Source organism: Oncorhynchus tshawytscha, linkage group LG11, assembly GCF_018296145.1.
Source record: "Oncorhynchus tshawytscha isolate Ot180627B linkage group LG11, Otsh_v2.0, whole genome shotgun sequence".
In the NCBI taxonomy this organism is placed as follows: domain Eukaryota; kingdom Metazoa; phylum Chordata; class Actinopteri; order Salmoniformes; family Salmonidae; genus Oncorhynchus; species Oncorhynchus tshawytscha.
Window position 1 is genome coordinate 43,944,162 of NC_056439.1, and position 19,466 is coordinate 43,963,627.

General features: G+C 39.7%; 2 protein-coding genes across 6 annotated transcripts in view; one reads left to right on the forward strand and one right to left on the reverse strand.

The window, feature by feature from the left end:
* Positions 1–3,194: 3,194 nt before the first annotated feature.
* Positions 3,195–10,801, reverse strand: LOC112262335 (collectin-11). 3 transcript variants are annotated; one of them, XM_024438006.2, is made up of 7 exons: positions 9,289–10,801; positions 8,647–8,777; positions 7,247–7,318; positions 6,525–6,596; positions 6,375–6,428; positions 6,184–6,279; positions 3,195–5,977 (listed from the first exon to the last, which is right to left on the reverse strand). In XM_024438006.2, the coding sequence occupies exons 2-7, from the start codon at positions 8,774–8,776 to the stop codon at positions 5,568–5,570; spliced, it is 834 nt and encodes a 277-aa protein (XP_024293774.1). In that variant the 5' UTR covers position 8,777; positions 9,289–10,801; the 3' UTR covers positions 3,195–5,567. The 3 variants fall into 3 exon arrangements, with proteins under 3 accessions (XP_024293774.1, XP_024293775.1, XP_024293776.1); XM_024438007.2 differs by having other exon boundaries at positions 3,195–5,959; positions 8,647–8,801; XM_024438008.2 differs by having other exon boundaries at positions 8,647–8,801.
* An 8,260-nt stretch (positions 10,802–19,061) lies between these two features.
* The window catches only part of LOC112262033 (unconventional myosin-VI), a 101,561-nt gene continuing 101,156 nt past the window's right edge, over positions 19,062–19,466 (forward strand). For 2 of the 3 annotated variants that reach the window (XM_042330152.1, XM_042330155.1), the window contains exon 1: positions 19,063–19,260. The gene's annotated coding sequence lies outside the window, so the exon portion shown is untranslated. Of the gene's footprint in view, positions 19,261–19,466 lie in introns of all 3 variants that reach the window. The other variant, XM_042330154.1, reaches the window with a different exon arrangement.

Consider the following 19,466-nt stretch of genomic DNA (forward strand, 5'->3'; position numbering starts at 1 on the left):
AGCATGCGCCGACCAAATGGCTAGTGTCTTCACTGACATTTTCAACTTCTCCCTGACCAAGTTTGTAATACCCACATTTCAAGCAGACCTCCATAGTCCCTGTGCCCAAGAAAGTGAAGGTAATCTGTAGCACTCACATCAGTAGCCATGAAGTGCTTTGAAAGGCTGGTCATGGTTCACATCAACACCATCATCCTGGAAACCCTAGACCAACTCCAATTTACATACTGCCCCAACAGATCCACAGATGATGCAATCTCAATCGCACTCCACATTGCTCTTTCCCACCTGGACAAAAGGAACACCTATGTGATAATGCTGATCCCTGACTACAGCTCAGCATTCAACACCATAGTGCCCACAAAGCTCATCACTAAGCTAAGGTCCCTGGGACTAAACAACTCTTTCTGCAACTGGATCCTGGACTTCCTGACGGGCCACCGCCAGGTGGTAAGCGTAGGCAACAACACATCTGCCACACTGATCCTCAACACGGGGGCCCCTTAAGGGTGTGTGCTTAGTCCCCTCCTGTACTCCTGTACACTGTGGCCCCATCCGAGGATGGGGCCACAGTGTCTCCTGACCCCTCCTGTCTCAGCCTCCAGTATTTATGCTGCAGTAGTTTATGTGTCGGGGGGCTGGGGTCAGTTTGTTATATCTGGAGTACTTCTCCTGTCCTATTCGGTGTCCTGTGTGAATCTAAGTGTGCGTTCTCTAATTCTCTCCTTCTCTCTTTCTTTCTCTCTCTCGGAGGACCTGAGCCCTAGGACCATGCCCCAGGACTACCTGACATGATGACTCCTTGCTGTCCCCAGTCCACCTGGCCATGCTGCTGTTCCAGTTTCAACTGACCTGAGCCCTAGGACCATGCCCCAGGACTACCTGACATGATGACTCCTTGCTGTCCCCAGTCCACCTGGCCATGCTGCTGCTCCAGTTTCAACTTCCACCTGACTGTGCTGCTGCTCCAGTTTCAACTGTTCTGCCTTATTATTATTGGACCATGCTGGTCATTTATGAACATTTGAACATCTTGGCCATGTTCTGTTATAATCTCCACCCGGCACAGCCAGAAGAGGACTGACCACCCCACATAGCCTGGTTCCTCTCTAGGTTTCTTCCTAGGTTGTGGCCTTTCTAGGGAGTTTTTCCTAGCCACCGTGCTTCTACACCTGCATTGCTTGCTGTTTGGGGTTTTAGGCTGGGTTTCTGTACAGCACTTTGAGATATCAGCTGATGTACGAAGGGCTATATAAATACATTTGATTTGATTTGATTTACTCCCTGTTCACCCACGACTGAGTGGCCAAGTATGACTCCAACAACGTCATTAAGTTTGCTGACGACACTACGGTGAAACGCCTGATCACCAACAATGATGAGACAGCCTATAGGGAGGTCAGAGACCTGGCAGTGTGGTGCCAGGAGAACAACCTCTCCCTCAACATGATCAAGTCAAAGGAGATTATTGTGGACTACAGGAAAAGCAGGGCCGAGCACGCCCCCATCAACGGAGCTGAAGTGGAGAGGGTCAAGAATTAAGTTCCTTCGTATCCACATCACCAACAAACGATCACGCTCCAAACACACCAAGAAAGTGGTGAAGAGGGCACAATGCCTTTTCCCCCTCAGGAGACTGAAAAGATTTGTCATGGGTCCCCAGATCCTCAAAAAGTTCCACAGCTGCACCATTGAGAGAATCCTGACCGGTTGCATGGCAACTACTCGGCATCCGACCGTAAAGCGCTACAGAGGGTAGTGCGTAAAGCCCAGTACATCACTGGGGCCAAGTTTCCTGCCATTTAGGACTTATGTACTAGGCGGTATCTGAGGAAGGCCCAAAAAAATGATCAAAGACTCCAGTCACCCAAGTCATAGACTGCTTCTGCACAGCAAGCAGTTCCCGAGCGTCAAGTCTAGCTCCAAAAGGCTCTACCCCGTAGCCATAAGACTGCTGAACAATTAATCAAATGGGCACCTGGACTATTTTCGGTGGTGGAGAAAGTATCCAATTGTCATACTTGAGTAAAAGTAAAGATACCTTAACAGAAAAGTAAAAGTCACCCAGTAAAACACTAGAGTAAAAGTCTAAGTATTTTGTTGGAAATATACTTAAGTATCAAATGTTAAAGTATAACTAATTTCAAATTCCTTATATTAAGCAAACCAGATGGCACTATTTAATTTATTTTTAATTTTAATTTAATTTAATTTTTTAGTTAGCCAGAGGCATGCTCCAACACTCAAAGATCATTTAAAAATTAAGCATTTGTGTTTAGTGAGTCCGCCAAATCAGAGGCAATAGGGATGACCAGGCATGTTGTCTTGCTAAGCATTAAAAATGTAACAAGTACTTTTGTGTATGGATGTATGGAGTAAAAAGCACATTAGTTTCTGTAGGAATGAAGTGTTGCAAAAGTATAAGTCAAATTAAGTACAGATTCCCCAAAAAACTACTTAAGTAGAACTTAAGTTCTTTACACCAATGAATATTTGTATTAATACCCCCTCCTCCCCACCTTTGTTTTTACACTGCTGCAACTCGCTGGTTTATCTATGCAGTCACTTTACCCCTACCTACATGTAAAAATTACCTTGACTAACCTGTACAGCCGCTCATTGACTCTGTACCGGTACCCCCGGTATATAGCCTCATTCTGTTTTATTAATTTAAACATTAGTTTATTTTGTTTAACTGCATTTTGTTGGTTAAGGGCTTGTAAGTAACTCACGGTAAGGTCTACAGCTGTTGTATTCAGCACATGTGACACATTTGGATAAGTGTCTGCTAAACTGACAAAGTTGAAATACTGCTAATTTTTTTCAGAAAACTGCCCTTTTCATCCTTATCCTAGCTAGCAGTAGCCATTATGGAATGACATGTCGCATTGAACTACTAAGAAGCTGATACTGCCATTCCAAAATGGCTGTGGTGACTAGCTTGCTGGAGAGCGAAAAGGGCAGTTTTCCAAAACATTTGCTGTATTTCAATCAATGTTTCAGTGTGGATAAAGGTAACATTGAGTACAGTGGCATTTTCCAACCCATATCTAGCACCAGTTCCACAGTGCCTTAATGTAACCATCATTGTGTTCAGACCTCAGTGCAGCTCAGTGTAAACAAGCGTAAGAGTAGGGTCAGAATCTTCTGGCAACACCTCCCCCAGTGTACCACCACAGAGACACGAGACCACAGGTATGACCACACCTTTATTTTTCTCAGGCTAGAACTCAACAATTAACAGCTGCTGGATTGGCAGAACTACTAAACCTGTTACTGTCAAAAAGGAATACAAATTATTACCAACAAACTGATCTACTTGTGTACTTACATTACCAACATCACACCACTCCTATTCCACAATCAAATTCTCATAAGGCCTTGGAAAGAACCATGGAGGAACATTCCCCAGTGCCACATATGGCTTGGTTATTAGATCCCCGAGATCCTACTCTGCTACCTTGTTTCCAATTCCCCAGCCCAAAACCCTCTGAGACAGTTACACTTGTAAAGTATCAACAGGCACAGTCTTAAAAGCAATCAGCAATCAAAGCATCCATAATCAATTGACGACCTGATGAAAACCAAACTGTGCTAGCCTAAAAACTCTTGATTCATATAGAACTCAGATGTAATCATTTAGCAAACAATTTACTACGCCCACAAAATGAGTTCCTGTCAGGCCCATACATGGAGTTCTTGCAAAGACACAATTCGACATACATTTTTAGATGAGACAGCTATGCCAATATATGGAGTTCCAGTCAGGGGCACCATTCCAACATGAATATTCCCCTATTAAGACTGTCAGCTCCTGACAGAAGGAGATTACCAATGCTGCTCACTCATAATCTATCACAATAAGGTGATCTGTTGTTAGATGGAACTACAGTATAATAGAATTTGAATCTGGTCCTCATTGCAAACGATTACTGTTACAATTTTCTGATCACATGTCATTTTTGTTTCTTACCTTTCAATTGCTCCTTAAGGTCATGGCATCTTTTCAAATGTTTTCACCAGATTACATCATGTGCAGACAGACCTTTTGCTTCTGTATCTGGTCGAATTTGGGGCTCACGAGTGGTGCAGCGGTCTAAGGCACTGTGCTAGAGGCTTCACTACAGACCCTGGTTTAATTCCAGGCTGTATCACAGCCAGCCATGATTGGGAGACCCATAGGGCAGCACACAATTGGCCGAGCGTCATCCGGGTTAGGGTTTGGCCGTAATTGTAAATACGAATTTGTTCTGAACTGACCTGCCTAGTTAAATAAAATAAGAGGTATGCCTATAGAGTAACATGTTACATATTTTAACATTGGTATGAGAGGAAAAGGTCATTATAAGGACTGGATTTTTAAAATTAAATTGTAGATGATCTGCAAGCATCATAAACCTGTTAGTCTATATAAGTTAATAGGTTCACATGCAAGGTATGCCGGTTGAAATTGAATGTGGTGTCAGTATATTATGTTTTCCTAGAAATAGCCACATCTGGTTTGTGTCTTTATCTTTCCATTTTAATTTGGTAACATTCCCGATAGCTCTATGTGAGGAGATCAACAGTGAACAGTGGTAGGAGTGTTTCACTATTAGCCACTAGGTGGAGGTAACCTACAAAATACACCAGTAGGACAGTTACATAGCGTTTACTTGTAAATAGAAAAATAAATGAACTACTATTAGTATCAGTGTTTATGTTGTACATTACAGGCAAATGAGCAATACCAAATCACATATTTCACCATCTGCATCCCTGAGGACACTGTTCTGTTAAAAGGACATACATGTCCATATTTTACAATAGATAGGCTTTCAACAACTGAATGCAGTATTGGTGAAACAGACATTATGATATGTCCCAAAATCTTATTTCTTTCTGTTTTTTGCTGATGAATATCCCATAACATACCAGAAACCATTAAATATCTGGATAATGTCAGCTACATGAACTCTGCACCATCATTGAAGTCAAGACATCTGACAGACCTCACAAACACTTTCAAGCCCATCCCCAACTACTCTATGCCAACCTACATAGCTAGCTTGTCTATTGTTCCTGTAAGTGCACTTTCCAAGAAATTACTTTTATAAAAAGATAACAGACCAACAATATGAACATACTACAAGACATGTTTGTGTATTTTCCAACATGTATTGGGTAATAGTAAATACATTTTGCATCTACAGTTACTCACTACTTTGTTGAGTTTGCATGGTCCATATTAAATGTTGCTGTAGCCATTCAATGCAAAGGTTTATAAAAACTGCATCCATTCAATTCAAACTTTCAAGTCAAAAAAGCAGAATTCTGGAAAAACTGAGAAGAAACCTTGTTTTTACACAACTATATACACAGTATTCTATACACAATATTCTAAACTGTACAATGATATTTAGCACTGGTGGGTGATTAAACAAATGCAGCTGTGTCAAAATAATGTTTCTTACTGAACATCATCTGTATAACTATAAAAGGCTTCTCTATAATTATAGCCTCTCTCTGTCATGCAGCTCCAATGAGGCCTTTGCCCTTCCAACTCACTACCACTCTCAAAATTCCCCTCAGACAATGTCCTTGTCAAACTCACACACAAAGTACATGGTGGGATGGCAGGCCACATCTGTCCAGTCCCCCGCCGCCATCATCTCAGCACAGTCCTCGTCCCTGTAGGCATTGTTGGGTTCTCCTTCCCTCCACTTGCTGAAGGTGCTCATGGGGGAGCGATCCACGTAGGTGAAATGGCCCTCACGGTCTATGTCATTGATGCCAATGTACACCCGGCTCAGGCCCGCCTCAGTGATGTACCCAGCGATGGCTGCGTTGGCCCCCTCGTCCTTGGGCATGGCCAAGTGTCCACCCCTTCCCTGACAATAGACCTCTGCATCGGTGTAGCATTTCTCCTCCTTGACCAGTAGATAGACCTTACTGTCGGTCTCTTTGATGCCGGCGACAGCTGCAGGGGAGGGCAGTGCTGAAAAATGAGCACTTGTATTTCTATAATCACACTGACATATATACCCAGCATTCACATTGTGGAATGGAAGCAAACAAAGACAAATGGTCATAGATGAGAGTGATACTGAAAGGAAACTGATGTCTTTACCTCTGCGTTACTCTTTGGAAATTCCTAATTCAACATTCATATTTTACTATAAACCAGACATCCTAAAAGCGTACCAGTTTTGATGAACTTCATCTCATTGGATAACTGGGCCACTAGGATGTCCATCTCACCAATCATCTTCCTCAGGGGTGTGCATTCACATGGAACACCTGATGAGACAAAAGGAATGCATATTTTCCATACTCTTGGTGGACTTATTGTTAACTAGACCTGTAATGTTTCCCCAAACAAATACATGTTGTACCTGGATCACCACTCAGGCCCATTGGCCCAGGATCCCCCATATCTCCTTTTAAACCTGAGTGTGGAAACATTGTCAAAGTACATGGGAAATATGGTAATGCATCCCAAAACACTGTTGTAAATGCATGTTCTTCTGTTTTTTTATTCCTACCTTTGATTCCACAGGGGCCCATTTTCCCATAACGTCCTATAATACCCTTATGTCCTTTAACTCCAGTATGTCCTGCAGGGAAACATGTGTTACTGTAACTAGGTTTTTGTGACTGATTTCAGAATCAAATGAATAATTGGGCTAAATAACAAAGCCTCCATGTGAGAATTTAATCTGTCTTCGATGTCAGCCGCATCATTCATCATCAACAGCTGCAGTCAGCACCTGTCAGTGATTCAGGGGATTCTGGGTAACATTTCTCACACAACCTCTGACCTAAAGTAAACATTTTGTTGCTCTGGACTGCCAAGCAGCGAAGTAATCAGATCACAACATCCTGTAGGATAAATTCTTGTCAGTGCATACTGTGATCTTTACCCTAGTTTATAGACAATAACTGTCCAATTAAATAAACTCTAGAATCATGTTCTTAAGGGAAATGGGATTATTTTAAACCATTCTGAACTAAATCTGTATGGTTTCGTCTCTTGTAAAATACATTACAAATACAAGATCAACCAAATTCTCAAACTGCCCTCAGCATTCTCTGAAACTGAAAAAATGACCACTCATACATTTAAAATCAATATATTTCTCAAGTTTCCCAAGCCTCCATAGATGAGTCATCAACATTTTGTGATATTGTGAGGGATGAAGCATAGCACCTGTACAGAGAATACTGCACATTGTATTTGTTTCTATTTTCAATGATGGATGCTTACCCATCTCCCCTAGTGGACCCAATCTTCCTGGTCTCCCAGGTGCCCCTTTCTCTCCCTTTTCTCCTGGCTCTCCTGTCAAATGGAGAGAAAGCTTCACAGATTAAAAAAAGATTCATGAATCAACAACCTCACAACTCTGGAATAAGTGTATAGAGTACCACAGTCTGAGTCCTAATACCCATAAAACCAAGCGGTCAAACAGGGAAATGGTTCCTATCGTTTTTCCACCATTCATTTTTCCCACAGGGGATTTAAGAAACATTTAAATTAGGGCTGTGTTTCGTGCATGCTTACCCTGGTGTGATGTTTTGATAACCGTGTAAATCTCTCTAGGACAAGGTGACTTATCAATATATTCTCCTATACTTACACCCCAAAAATGAAATGCTAATTAGCTGCTAATGTGGCTATCATAAAGAACTACAAATGCCATGTTGAATCGAGGCAAAGGTAAGAATCTCTGGATTGACTATCTAATGTTAGCTAAACGTAGTAATTAATAAATTGGCTACATTTCTATAAATGGACAATTCTGTGAACTATCTTGTGCAAGTTTGAAATTGATACAATACCTGTTAGTAAAGGTGTCAGCTAGAGATGATGTGCAGGGATTTGTAGTTTTGATGTATACTTTGATGCTAAAAAGTATTTTTGAATCAGTGTAAATAGAGCCAAATATATTGATAACTCACCTTGTTTGAGAGAGATTTACACGGATATCAAAACATCACACCGGGGTAAGCCTACACAAAACACAGCCCTTATTTTAAGCTTTTCTAAAAACTAAAAAAAACTACACTGTATGGGGAAATGTAACGTTGGAAAAACAATTGGAACCATTTCCCTGTTTGACCTCTAGGTTTTATGGGTATTATGACACCTCTACTGTGGGGCTCTACTGTGTCTACAAAACATTAGAAACTGGATCCCTTATTGATGTCACCTGTTAAATCCACTCCAAACAGTGTAGATGAAGGAGAGGAGACAGGTTAAAGAAGGATTTTTAAGCGTTGAGACAATTAAGATATGTATTGTGCATGTGTGCCATTCAGAGGGTGAATGGGCAAGACCACATTTTTTATTAAGTGCCTTTGAATGGGGTATGGTAGTAGGTGACAGGAGCACTGGTTTGAGTGTGTCAAGAACTGCAATGCTGCTGGGGTTTTCACACCTAACAATCTCCTGGGTGTATCAAGAATGGTCCACCAACCAAAAACTTTCAGTCAAGTTGAAACAACTGTGGAAAGCATCGAAGTCAACATGGGTCAGCATTCCTGTGAAACGCTTGACGCCATGTAGAGTCCATGCCCAACGAATTGAGGCTGTTCTGAGGGCAAAAGAGGGGTGCAACTCAATATAAGGAAGGTGTTCTTAATGTTTTGTACACTCAGTGTATATGCCTTTGAGTCCTGGGACGAGGATCTGGACGGAGCAGGGTTCATCTGACATGTGCTGTCCATGAGTTGACTCCATCAGGGTCAGCCCCAGCAGAGTGATAAGAACACAAGGCATCAGCTCCTCTGCTCTCATCCTGCAACATGGACGAGTTGATCGACTGAAAGACATTTAATTAGATATTCACTGACTGGCAAACACACACACAAAGAGACACCAGGAGAGCCGAGGTAAGACTGATTGGCAGACAATTGAGAAAATACAATGTCATGGTTGGCACCGTAGTACAATTATTGCAGATATGAGCAATGATTCTTCAGGCCTATTTGATCGTTTGCTTTCATACAGTACATCACAACAACTGTTTTTAGACCTCAAATCAACTATCACATCACTCAGTACAAAACAATGTGATTGACAACTTTTCCTGACCTATGATCAAATGTTCTTCCCAGGCTGAAATTCCCTTACAGTGCCTTGGGACATTCCAGATGAAACAAGAAAGTGTTGTGACAGATCGCATACATACAAACAACATTCCCCCCACCCCACAAATTGTTTTTTTTTTACCAAGCTTGCTTTGTCATGGCATACACAGCAAATCATGTGGGTCTGGAGTCACATCAATAATTCTACATTTAACCTACCTTTTGTGTTGTTTTCCAGATTCCAAAGCAGCAAGTAGCTTCAGTTTGAAGATTTTCCCAAATAGTCCTCGTGAGTTTTAAGAGGCTTGCACACTGGTGGTCTTTTCAAAGGATTTCATTTTAACTCCTCAGGACCATAGAATGTGTGTGTGAAAGGCCTTCCATAAACAGTTTCACAGATAAAGCCAGGGGCAGCCGGGGTCTCAGAGATAATTGGATGGGAAAGTGTGGGGGTCACTGACATCATCCACATCTGGGGTGTATTCATTAGTACGATTCCGTTGGGGGCGACGGTGCCAAGATGACTGCTTGAACAGACGCTTTTTAACCGAGCTCCGTACCAAACTTCAGAAAGATTGTGAAAAATTTAAATTAAAAAAAGTTTAGTCATTATTATCTTTATTTGTTCAAGATATAAGACCTTTCCTGTGACTGGAATGATAATTGGATCATTTATTTCAGCATGTCCATGCAAAGTCGTGACAAAAAAAGAAAGGAAAAAGTTAGCCGTTCTATTGCTAATCAACAAGAGAGAAACGTGCTTTTAGACAACTGCCATAACTACACTTGGCCTATGGATAATATCATGCTTTCGAATGCTGAAGATGACGAATTCCCCTCTTTACCGGTTACTCCGTGCAAACCTCCACCCTCCAAAAAACCCAACATGAACTCTGACATCGTGGCTACCCTCTCCTTACTCATCAACTCCAGGTGTGACGCCATTGAGAAAATGGTAGGCGCGAACACCATGGTTATCGAAGGCTTGAAAAAGACTGGAGTTTGCATGTGGTGAAATTAATGATGTGAAAACGAGAGTGGCAAAAGTTGAAAAAAATGTGGAAAGGGTGGAAAAGAATAACAATGTCTACCATAGACGTCTCAATGATCTGGAACAATACACAAGAAAATGGAACCTGAGACTCTACGGCTTGCCAGAGGTGGAGAAGGAAGATGTGCGAGGAGAGGCTATCCGTATCTGCCAAGAAGTTTTGCCTGCAGAGAAGAACAAAGTTGGTGATACCATCGACGTTGTACATCGCCTCGGCAAGAAGCAACAGCAAAGCGATTCAAGACCCAGGGGTATCATCATCCTATTCACTACCAGATTCTACAGGGATGCTGTCTGGAAAGCTGCTAGGAAGAACGCCTTCCTTCAGAGCCATGGTATGCGTTTCGCCGAGCATCTCAGCCCGGAAGACATAGAAAGAAGGAACAAGTTGTGGCCAACGATCAAGATAGCACGAAGTGAGGGGAAGGCTGCTTACTTCGTAGGAGGACGAGGTTTCATCAACGGTTCAGAAATCCATATTCCTCCCTAAAATCTCACCAGAAGGAACAAGGTTGATGGTTTCAAGCCATGGTATTCTCATTTTCCTTATGTGGTTTACCTAACAAGCATCAGGTGACTATTTTACAGGAATACTCAGGTATTTCAATTCATTAGTTTGTTCTTGTATGACCAGAAGTCCTATTTTGTTTACAAACTTACGAAGAAGATTGAAAGCTGAATTTATGTTTTATGAATACAGTAACTAAGATGCTGTTTTAAATGGCATACAGGTCTGCTCTGACTTTACACGGTTATTGTTCTATTTACTTATTAATACTTATTTCCAAAAAAGGTCTTAGGAACGTTTATATGTAAAACATTTTGTTATTCAATTATTTTATGATCAGTTTTCATATGTACTTAATATAGTAGGTACCCTTTTATTTAAATTATTATTTGTTGTTTTATTTCTCAGAATAGTTCCTGATTACACTAAAGAGGGTTTTCAGTCTCTCTTACTACAAGAACCCTTGGTTTGGTCTTGAACATAATTTCCAGTTGAGTTGAATTTCAAAGGTTATGGAATAAGCTATTTTCACTTTAAATTGACTTAAATGGTGCAGATCTCGGTTCCTTATCGTTTACGTTCACTGCTCCTACGTCTTTGACTCATCCTACTACAGTTTATACTTTTATATAATCTTTGTTGTTTTGTCTTTGTCTATATTATCTCTTAATGCTAGGGGGTTATGAAACAGTGTGAAGCGCAAGGCCTTATTTTTATTTGCTAAACAATTTCGAACAGATTTTTGCTTTTTTCAAGAGTCTCACTCAATTTCTGCTGATGCCAACTTCTGGAGGTCACAGTGGGGCAACGATATTTGGCTTTCCGATGGATCTGAACGCTCCGCTGGTGTCACTACAATGAAAAATACCTTTGGTGGTAATATTCTACACTCGGAAAGTGACCCCTTTGGTCACTTTATTTGTCTTGTGATCAGTTACAATGACATTACACTCATTACTGTAAACTTCTACGGGTACAACACCAAACATGAGAATGATGCGTTGCTTGAATCTATAGAGAAACATATACTTCATTGGTTATCTAAATTTCCCAATTCGTTATTATTGATAGGAGGGGACTTTAACATTACAATAGATAATTCAACTGATAGATGGCCCCCAGGTAGGCCAACCAATCAGAATTTGGGTTTAATACTTTTTATGGAAAAGTTTGATCTTACTGATATATGGAGAGCGAGGTTTCCGGCCGAAAGATCATTCACTTGGAGTAACAAAACAGGCTCCAGACAATCCAGAATAGATTTTTGGCTTATATCCAAATGTACTGATAGTGAGTGTGTTACTACAAATATTTGTACTACTCCCCTCACAGACCATAAGGCTATTTACATTGATATCAAAATATTTACCCCTGATACGAACCTTGGTAGAGCATCCTACTGGAAGCTAAATAGCTCATTATTAAATAATGATATAGTTACATTTGAGGTTAAAGATCTGCTCTCACACTTTTGGGAAAAGGCTTGTGAAGAAAAATCTTATTGCAAGAACTGGGAGCTCTTTAAATTTGAGGTGTCCAAATATCTTAGAAAATATGGTAGTAATCTTGCTAAGACCAGAAGAGCTGAGGAGGAAAAGGTGATCATTAAGATAACTTCTCTTTCTCAGAGGTCCCCAGCTGACCTCTTGGGGGAGGAGAAGATGGAACTAATTGAGTTACAAAATAAACTGGATAATATATATAAATTAAAAGCAGAAGGAGCCTTTATTAGATCTAGGAAAAAATGGATTGAGGAGGGAGAACAGAATTCATCCTATTTCTTTAGACTTGAGAAATTTCACTCTAAAAATAACACTATCCATAAGTTAAACATTGATGGTGTTATTACAGATGACCAAAAATTAATCGCTAAATACTGCAGCAATTTTTACAGAAAACTGTATAGTACGTAGAGCTATCAGGAATCCACAGATTTGTTTTTTGACTCACTGAATAATGTTCACTCTATCAGTGATATAGAATCTAAACAGTGATCAACATCCAAAGAACAATAAATCACCAGGTGTTGATGGAATTACATCAGAATTTTACAAATTATTTTCTGAACAAGTAGCTCCCTTCCTATTTGAAGTCTTTTTAGAGAGTATTAAAAACAATGTTCTCCCTCCTACAATGAGTCAGGGGTTAATAACACTGATACCTAAGCCTAAAAAAGAAGTGCTGCTCATCGATAACTGGTGTCCAATTTGTCTTCTTAATAATGACTATAAGATATTAGCCTCACTACTTGCAAAAAGAATTAAAGAAGTCCTGGATGCAATCATTGATGAAACACAGTCTGGCTTCATGAGGAACAGACATATTTCTAACAATGTCAGACTACTATTAGACGTACCTGACTACTCAGACATAATAACTGAGGATAGCTTCATATTATTTTTAGATTTTTATAAAGCATTTGACACAGTAGAGCATCAGTTTCTCTTCCACTCCCTTGAGAGACTTGGCTTTGGGGATTTTTTCTGTAAGGCTATTAAGACTCTCTATGCAAATGATAACAGCTCTATCAAATTGAAAGATGGCACCTCACCTAGATTTGAGTTAAAGAGAGGAATTAGGCAAGGTTGTCCTATCTCTCCGTACCTGTTTTTATTAATCACCCAACTTCTTGCAAATTCTTTAAATAATAGTCCTGTACAAGGTATTTCCATAGCTGGTAAAGAAATTATTATAAGCCAGCTGGCTGACGATACTACACTTTTTCTGAAAGACGCTAACCAAATTCCCATATCGATCAATGTGATACAATCCTTTTCCAAAGCGTCTGGTCTATATCTTAACATTAAGAAATGTGAACTCGTGGCTGTCAAAGATTGTGTGACACCATCATATTATGGTATTCCAGTAAAAGAAGAACTTACATATTTAGGCATAACCATTACAAAGGATCAGAAGTCTAGAGGCTTACTAAATTTTAACCCTCTTATTAAAAAAACCCAGAAGAAACTAAATCAATGGCTACAGAGGGACTTATCTTTAAAAGGTAGAGTCCTAATAACCAAGGCTGAAGGTATCTCTAGACTAACATATGGTGCTCTATCTTTATATCTTGACCGTAAAATAAGCAAGGAGATAGACCAGATGCTTTTCAACTTTCTTTGGAGAAACCTTACCCATTACATTAGGAAAACTGTTGTAATGAACACTTATGAGAATGGTGGACTGAATTTTCTGGATTTTACTACTTTAAATAATACTTTCAAGATCAATTGGATAAAACAATTCCTAAGAAGACTCACTTCTATCTGGAATTTTATTCCTCATCATGTCTTCTCTACTTTTGGTGGCCTTAACTTCATGTTGTTTTGCAATTATAATATTGACAAAATTCCAGTGAAACTTTCTGCTTTTCATCGGCAGGTTTTCTTGTCATGGTCCTTAATTTATAAACACAAATTTTCTCCACACAGATATTAAAAATGGAATAATCGGGATATATTGTATAAAAATACCTCTCTGTTTTTAGAATATTGGTTCAGAAATAATATCCTATTGGTGAGCCAACTGGTAAATGCAGAGGGTCTTTTACTCAGTTATAAAAAATTCTTATCACTTTACAAGGTCCCTGTAACACCTAAAGATTTTGCAATTGTTTTAGATGCCATTCCCTCAGGTGTTGCTATGTTATTCAGGAACATGTCAAGACCTGACCCTCAGAGCCTACCTTCTATTGACCCTGTTGACTCATCAGTAGGAAAGATTTGTTTCTCTTTTGGTCCATTCAACAACAGAGCGATACGATCCTTGTTTCAGCAGGATGTTGTATCTATACCTTATGTCATGCCTTATTGGAATGGATTTATTGATAATATCTGTTGGAAAAAGTTTGGATGTTGCCACACACATACCTACTTGTTAACAAAATTAAGGAAGTTTCCTTTAAAATTATTCATAAATATTATCCTGCCAACCACTATATGAAGAAGTTTAAGGAAAACATCAACTCCAATTGCTCCTTTTGTAATGACCACCCAGAAACAGTTGTGCATCTTTTTTGGCATTGTATGCATGTAAGAAAACTGTGGCAAGACATCAGTAGGTTTATAATTGAACACATTTATGAAGATTTTACACTATTGTGGAGAGATGTACTGTTTGGATTCTTTACATACAATAGAAATAAGCAGAATCATTTTAATGTAATTAATTTCATTATTCTTTTGGCCAAATTTCATATACACAAATGTAAATTTACAAACAGAAAACCACATTTTCGTACCCTACAAAAAGAAATTGAACTGTATTTTAAGACGGTTAAATGCTCTACTAACAAAAAAGCTGTTAGAATTGTAAGTATATGCATGTCCCTTAAGGTCCTTGTGTAATTGTAATGTGATATTGTACCCCCTAGCGCGATTGTCCGTTGTTTGTAATCTATGTATGCTTGTGTTCCCTCATGTGCTTTATGTATTGATTTGTTGTAATTAAAAAAAAGAAGAAAAAAAGTACGATTCCGTTGCAAAATGTTTGGTCTGTAGCAAAACGTTTTGCAACGGAAATTGTTTACCGTTTACTCTTGGAACCAAACGGAAGCAAGCAGAGCAAACGGAACAAACAGGGAGCGACCAATATGAATTTGTCCACTAGAAAATAATGTCTTCATTTCAAAACGCGGCTTCTGAAGCATAGAATCAACGTTGAACGTGACTAGATTTGAGTTCATTTTACATGGCCCGGTGCTCCTGATGAGCGGAGTTGGTCGTTAGCGGCCATTTTATTGGTTCTTAAACGGACTCTCTACCCACGGACAGGTGGTCACAGGTGTTCGTGCGAATCATTTCGGTCATATTCAGCATTGCAGATATGTTCTGGGATGAAAAAAGGCTAGTATTTGCTAGATGAATGAAAGAACAGTCAAAGATACGTCATCCAGCAATAATATCTGTGTACGTAACGCAACCCAAGTCAAGATAGCGAGCAAACTGGCTATCCACATTTGTCTTAGTCTTAACTAAATGTTTGCATTGTTTGTTAATCCAATAAAAAAATGTATTGGTTATTGTTTGTGTGTGAAAGTACATAGTGTGGTGGCTGTAATGGATTTGGATATCCTCAATTTAAGATATGTTTTAATGTCCAACAGTTTCTGTCTGTAGTGCTGACTGACACGACTTTGTGCAAATAGACCGTTGACAATAGGAAATGCCAATTCCCTGCATATTGAGTCTGATGACAAGATGCCATGGTATGTGTTTCTTGCTTTCTCGTTAACAATCTCATGTCAATATGTTTTTTTTTTTTGTGGGGGGGAGTGGTGTCATCGACAGCGGTGAGTACTTCTTGGTTAGCCAGGTACTCTCTCCAGGAGTGGTTGTCCAAAGCAGAATCTTCCAACATGGATTTGCCTCTGCTGTACTTTCTCAGAATAATCCCCAATGATGAAATATTCCCTTATTTAAAACATAATTATCGGTTTCAAACACTTGTCAATCTCAAATCTGTAATGTAGCACACATTCCTATAATACATCTTCAAATGGAGGAATAGCCCAAGGGCAAAAAAATATCTCCTAGAAAATGCAGGTTAATTGCTACTTCACTGCCATTTCAGAAAAAGCCTACTGTAGAGAAAATCCTATCCTTGACATAATGTTTATTGTTTTGATGTAGGTGTGCCTATGCCTTCCCAGGTCCACCAATGGCTGTGCCCCTGCCCAGTCATTTGAAATCCATAGATAGCATTTGATTGGGAAAAGCCTATGCATTTGAGTGGGAATAGCCTATGCATTTCGATCATCTTGAATTACTGTTTCGTGAGCGAAGTAGAGTAGATGGTGTTAACAAACTATTAGCCTTTTTTGTATTTTGTTTCAATCAAAGCATATATCCTGCCTAGTTGTGTGTGTGTGATCTGTTCACCTGTCTTTGTGCCTGTCTCCCATCTCCCCGCATTTATCCCCTGTGTATTTACACCTTTGTTCTCTGTCTGTTGTCAGTTCGTTTTGATCGTCAAGCATACCAACGGTTTTCCCTTTGCGCTTGTCTGTTTCTAGTTCCTGTTTTGACCTCTGCCTGCCCTCAGACTGCCTGCCGTTCTGTACCTTTTGGACTCTAATCTGGATTACTGACTTCTGCCTGCCCTTGACCTGTTGTTTTGCCTGCCCCTGTTCTAGTAATACAGTTTTGTTACTTCGACACTGTCTGCATCTGGGTCTTACAACAGGCCTACATGCCCTCAGTCCAGCCTCTCTAAAATCCCTGAGTGGTTGGTTGCCTTCCTCTCCATCAACTGAGTTAGGAAGGACACTTGTATCTTTGTAGTGACTGGGTGTATTGATACACCATTCTCAAAGGGATATTCAATATCTGCTTTTTTATTTAAAAAAATAAATAATAATTTAAACCCACCTGCCAATATGTGCCCTTCTTTGCAAGTCATTGGAAAACCTCCCTGGTCTTCATTGTTGAGTCTGTGCTTGAAATTCACTGCTTGACTGAGGGATCTTACAGATACTTTTATATGTAGGGTACAGAGATGAGTTAGTCATTTAAAAAAATCATGTTAAACACTATTGCACACAGAGTGAGTCCATGCAACTTATCTGACTTGTTAAGCACATTTTTACTCCTGAACCTTTTTATGCTTGCCATAACAAAGGGGTTGAATACTTACTGACTCAAGACATTTCAGATTTTCCTTTTTTATTAATTTGTGAACATTCCACTGACATTATGGGGTGTAAATCAGTGATACAAAATCAACATGTTATCAATTTTTTATTCCATCTGTAACACAAAATGTGGAAAATGTCAAGGGGTGTGAATACTTACTGAAGGCACTGTAGCACCTTTAGTTCCTGTGTCTCACTGGATTTCAGTTTTTTGAGTTTTTGAGTTTTTTTTTTAGTCTGAATTATAACATGTTTTGTACCTTTTCGAACGTCTCTTCAGAGGGAACCTTTTAGCTTTAATTCTTCTAGCACTTGAATTATTTGTGAGGGACACTTTGTTGGATTGCCAATCTGTTGAGCAAGAAGCCTAGCATCTGGAGTGAATTAATAATGAATGTTAACTTTAGATGAAGTGTCCTAAAAACACTTAAAGATCAGTGAGCATTATTAAAGTGAATGTTTAAGGACCAAGTTTTGTTTAGTGGTCCTTTTATGAAGCAGATGGGCAACCCATTTCCTATGCAAAAACGACTTTTGGTACACTGAGTTCAAACCAATTTAGGAGGGATATTAATTTAACTGCAGTTTCATCATGTGCTCTGTCTAGTCCCTTGGTCACGCCCATCTCTGGCTGGGGGATTCCCCAGGCTAGCCTTGCTTGCATGACAGTCTGTGGGCTCAACCAGCCAATGGGAGCTCAGCCTCAGATGTACTGCTCTATTAATGTGATTAAATTGTTCCTCTGGCACAGCCTCTATGTAACAGCTCAGCTCTCCAGTTATGTCACAGTCCCTCCCTGAAAGACGATGCTTCCTTTTCCTTCTATTCTCAGCCTCATTTTGACCTTTTATTTCACCTTTATTTAACCAGGTAGGCCAGTTGAGAACAAGTTCTCATTTACAACTGTGACCTGGCCAAGATAAAGCAAAGCAGTGCGACAACAACACAGAATTACACATGGGATAAACAAACGTACAGTCAATAATACAACAGAAGATTTGTGTGCAAATGAAGTAAGGAGTTAAGGCCACTCTTCCTTGGGTCGTTGTCAATAAGATGTTCTCACTGACCTCAATCAATTGGACAGAGGTTCATTCCTCCAATGGTTTACCCTTGTGGTCAATTACCCAGAAAATGCGACTTGCAGAAAATATAGGCCTAAACAACTGTTTGGCCAGCATTGTGCTGTATTAGATGTGTAGTTGTCTTTTATGTGTGAACTGGACACTGAGGACAGGACTATAGCATGAGCAAAGAAAGTAAACATGTAAATGTTGCATGTCATGTTTACACGCGTTCTACCTATGGGAAATGTGATACAATGGGTATCAGATGTCCAAATTAGATTTACAAACCCAGTGTTGACTTTCAATGGGGGATAGGATGTCTTCATAAAGTTTTAAATGACTAGCCTCAAATATTTATGGGTCTGAAGTTCGCATGGTTCAATAAAGGTGTGTAACCATTGATGTTGTATGCCAATTTGCTGCAGTCTCATCTGCCCTCAGTGCTTTAGTTCCATCCTCATCTGGTGAAAAGGGGAAGCATAAAATCATTTAAAAGCATTCCTATATAAACATTAACCAATGATATGCATTACTTTTATTGTTATCGAGTGTAAATAAATATCCTTCAATATAGATAATCATCCATCTGCATTCGTATTCAAATACTATCAAGTCATGTTACAACTAATATAACTTATACCTTTTTAATGCTACAGGTATGATGAGCAGAATGACGATGGTTGTTACTGTACATGGCTGCACCTGCACTTGGAAAGTTCGTTCCCCGTGACGTCATCTCTGCCTCCCAGCTGGTCTGGACTGAAGTCTGCTCCGCTTTGGGGAGGCTGCCTGCTGCTGTGTTTAAATGCTGGACGGAGTACCAAGAGAAAAAGCTCGGATATTGTCTCAAGGATATTCTGTATGCGGGAAATTGAACCCGTTTTCGTTGAGCCACATCAAGAACACAGACGTAACATTTGAGAGATACATTGTTGTAAGTCCCTCACTTTTTAGATATCTTGCAAACCATTTAGCTAACTAGTATGCTGCACTTGTTAGCTCGTGGCTAGCTGGAAGGGGGGCTAGCTATATGTTGTGATGGAGCGAACACAGTTAGCTAACAGTGAGAGATCGCTAGCTACAGCAACTATTAGTCGAAATAGTGATACAATATGCATTCATTTGTATTTTGCTTTGCAT

Bases quoted from the DNA above. Each gene is read 5' to 3' on its own strand.
- LOC112262335 (XM_024438006.2), bottom strand. From the start codon at position 8,776: ATGAGAGCAGAGGAGCTGATGCCTTGTGTTCTTATCACTCTGCTGGGG. The intron at 7,319-8,646 runs GCATATACACTG...TCCATTTGACAG, and splicing joins CCTCGTCCCAGGACTCAAAG to GAGAGCCAGGAGAAAAGGGA. The intron at 5,978-6,183 runs GTACGCTTTTAG...CTCATTTTTCAG, and splicing joins GATGAAGTTCATCAAAACTG to CACTGCCCTCCCCTGCAGCT.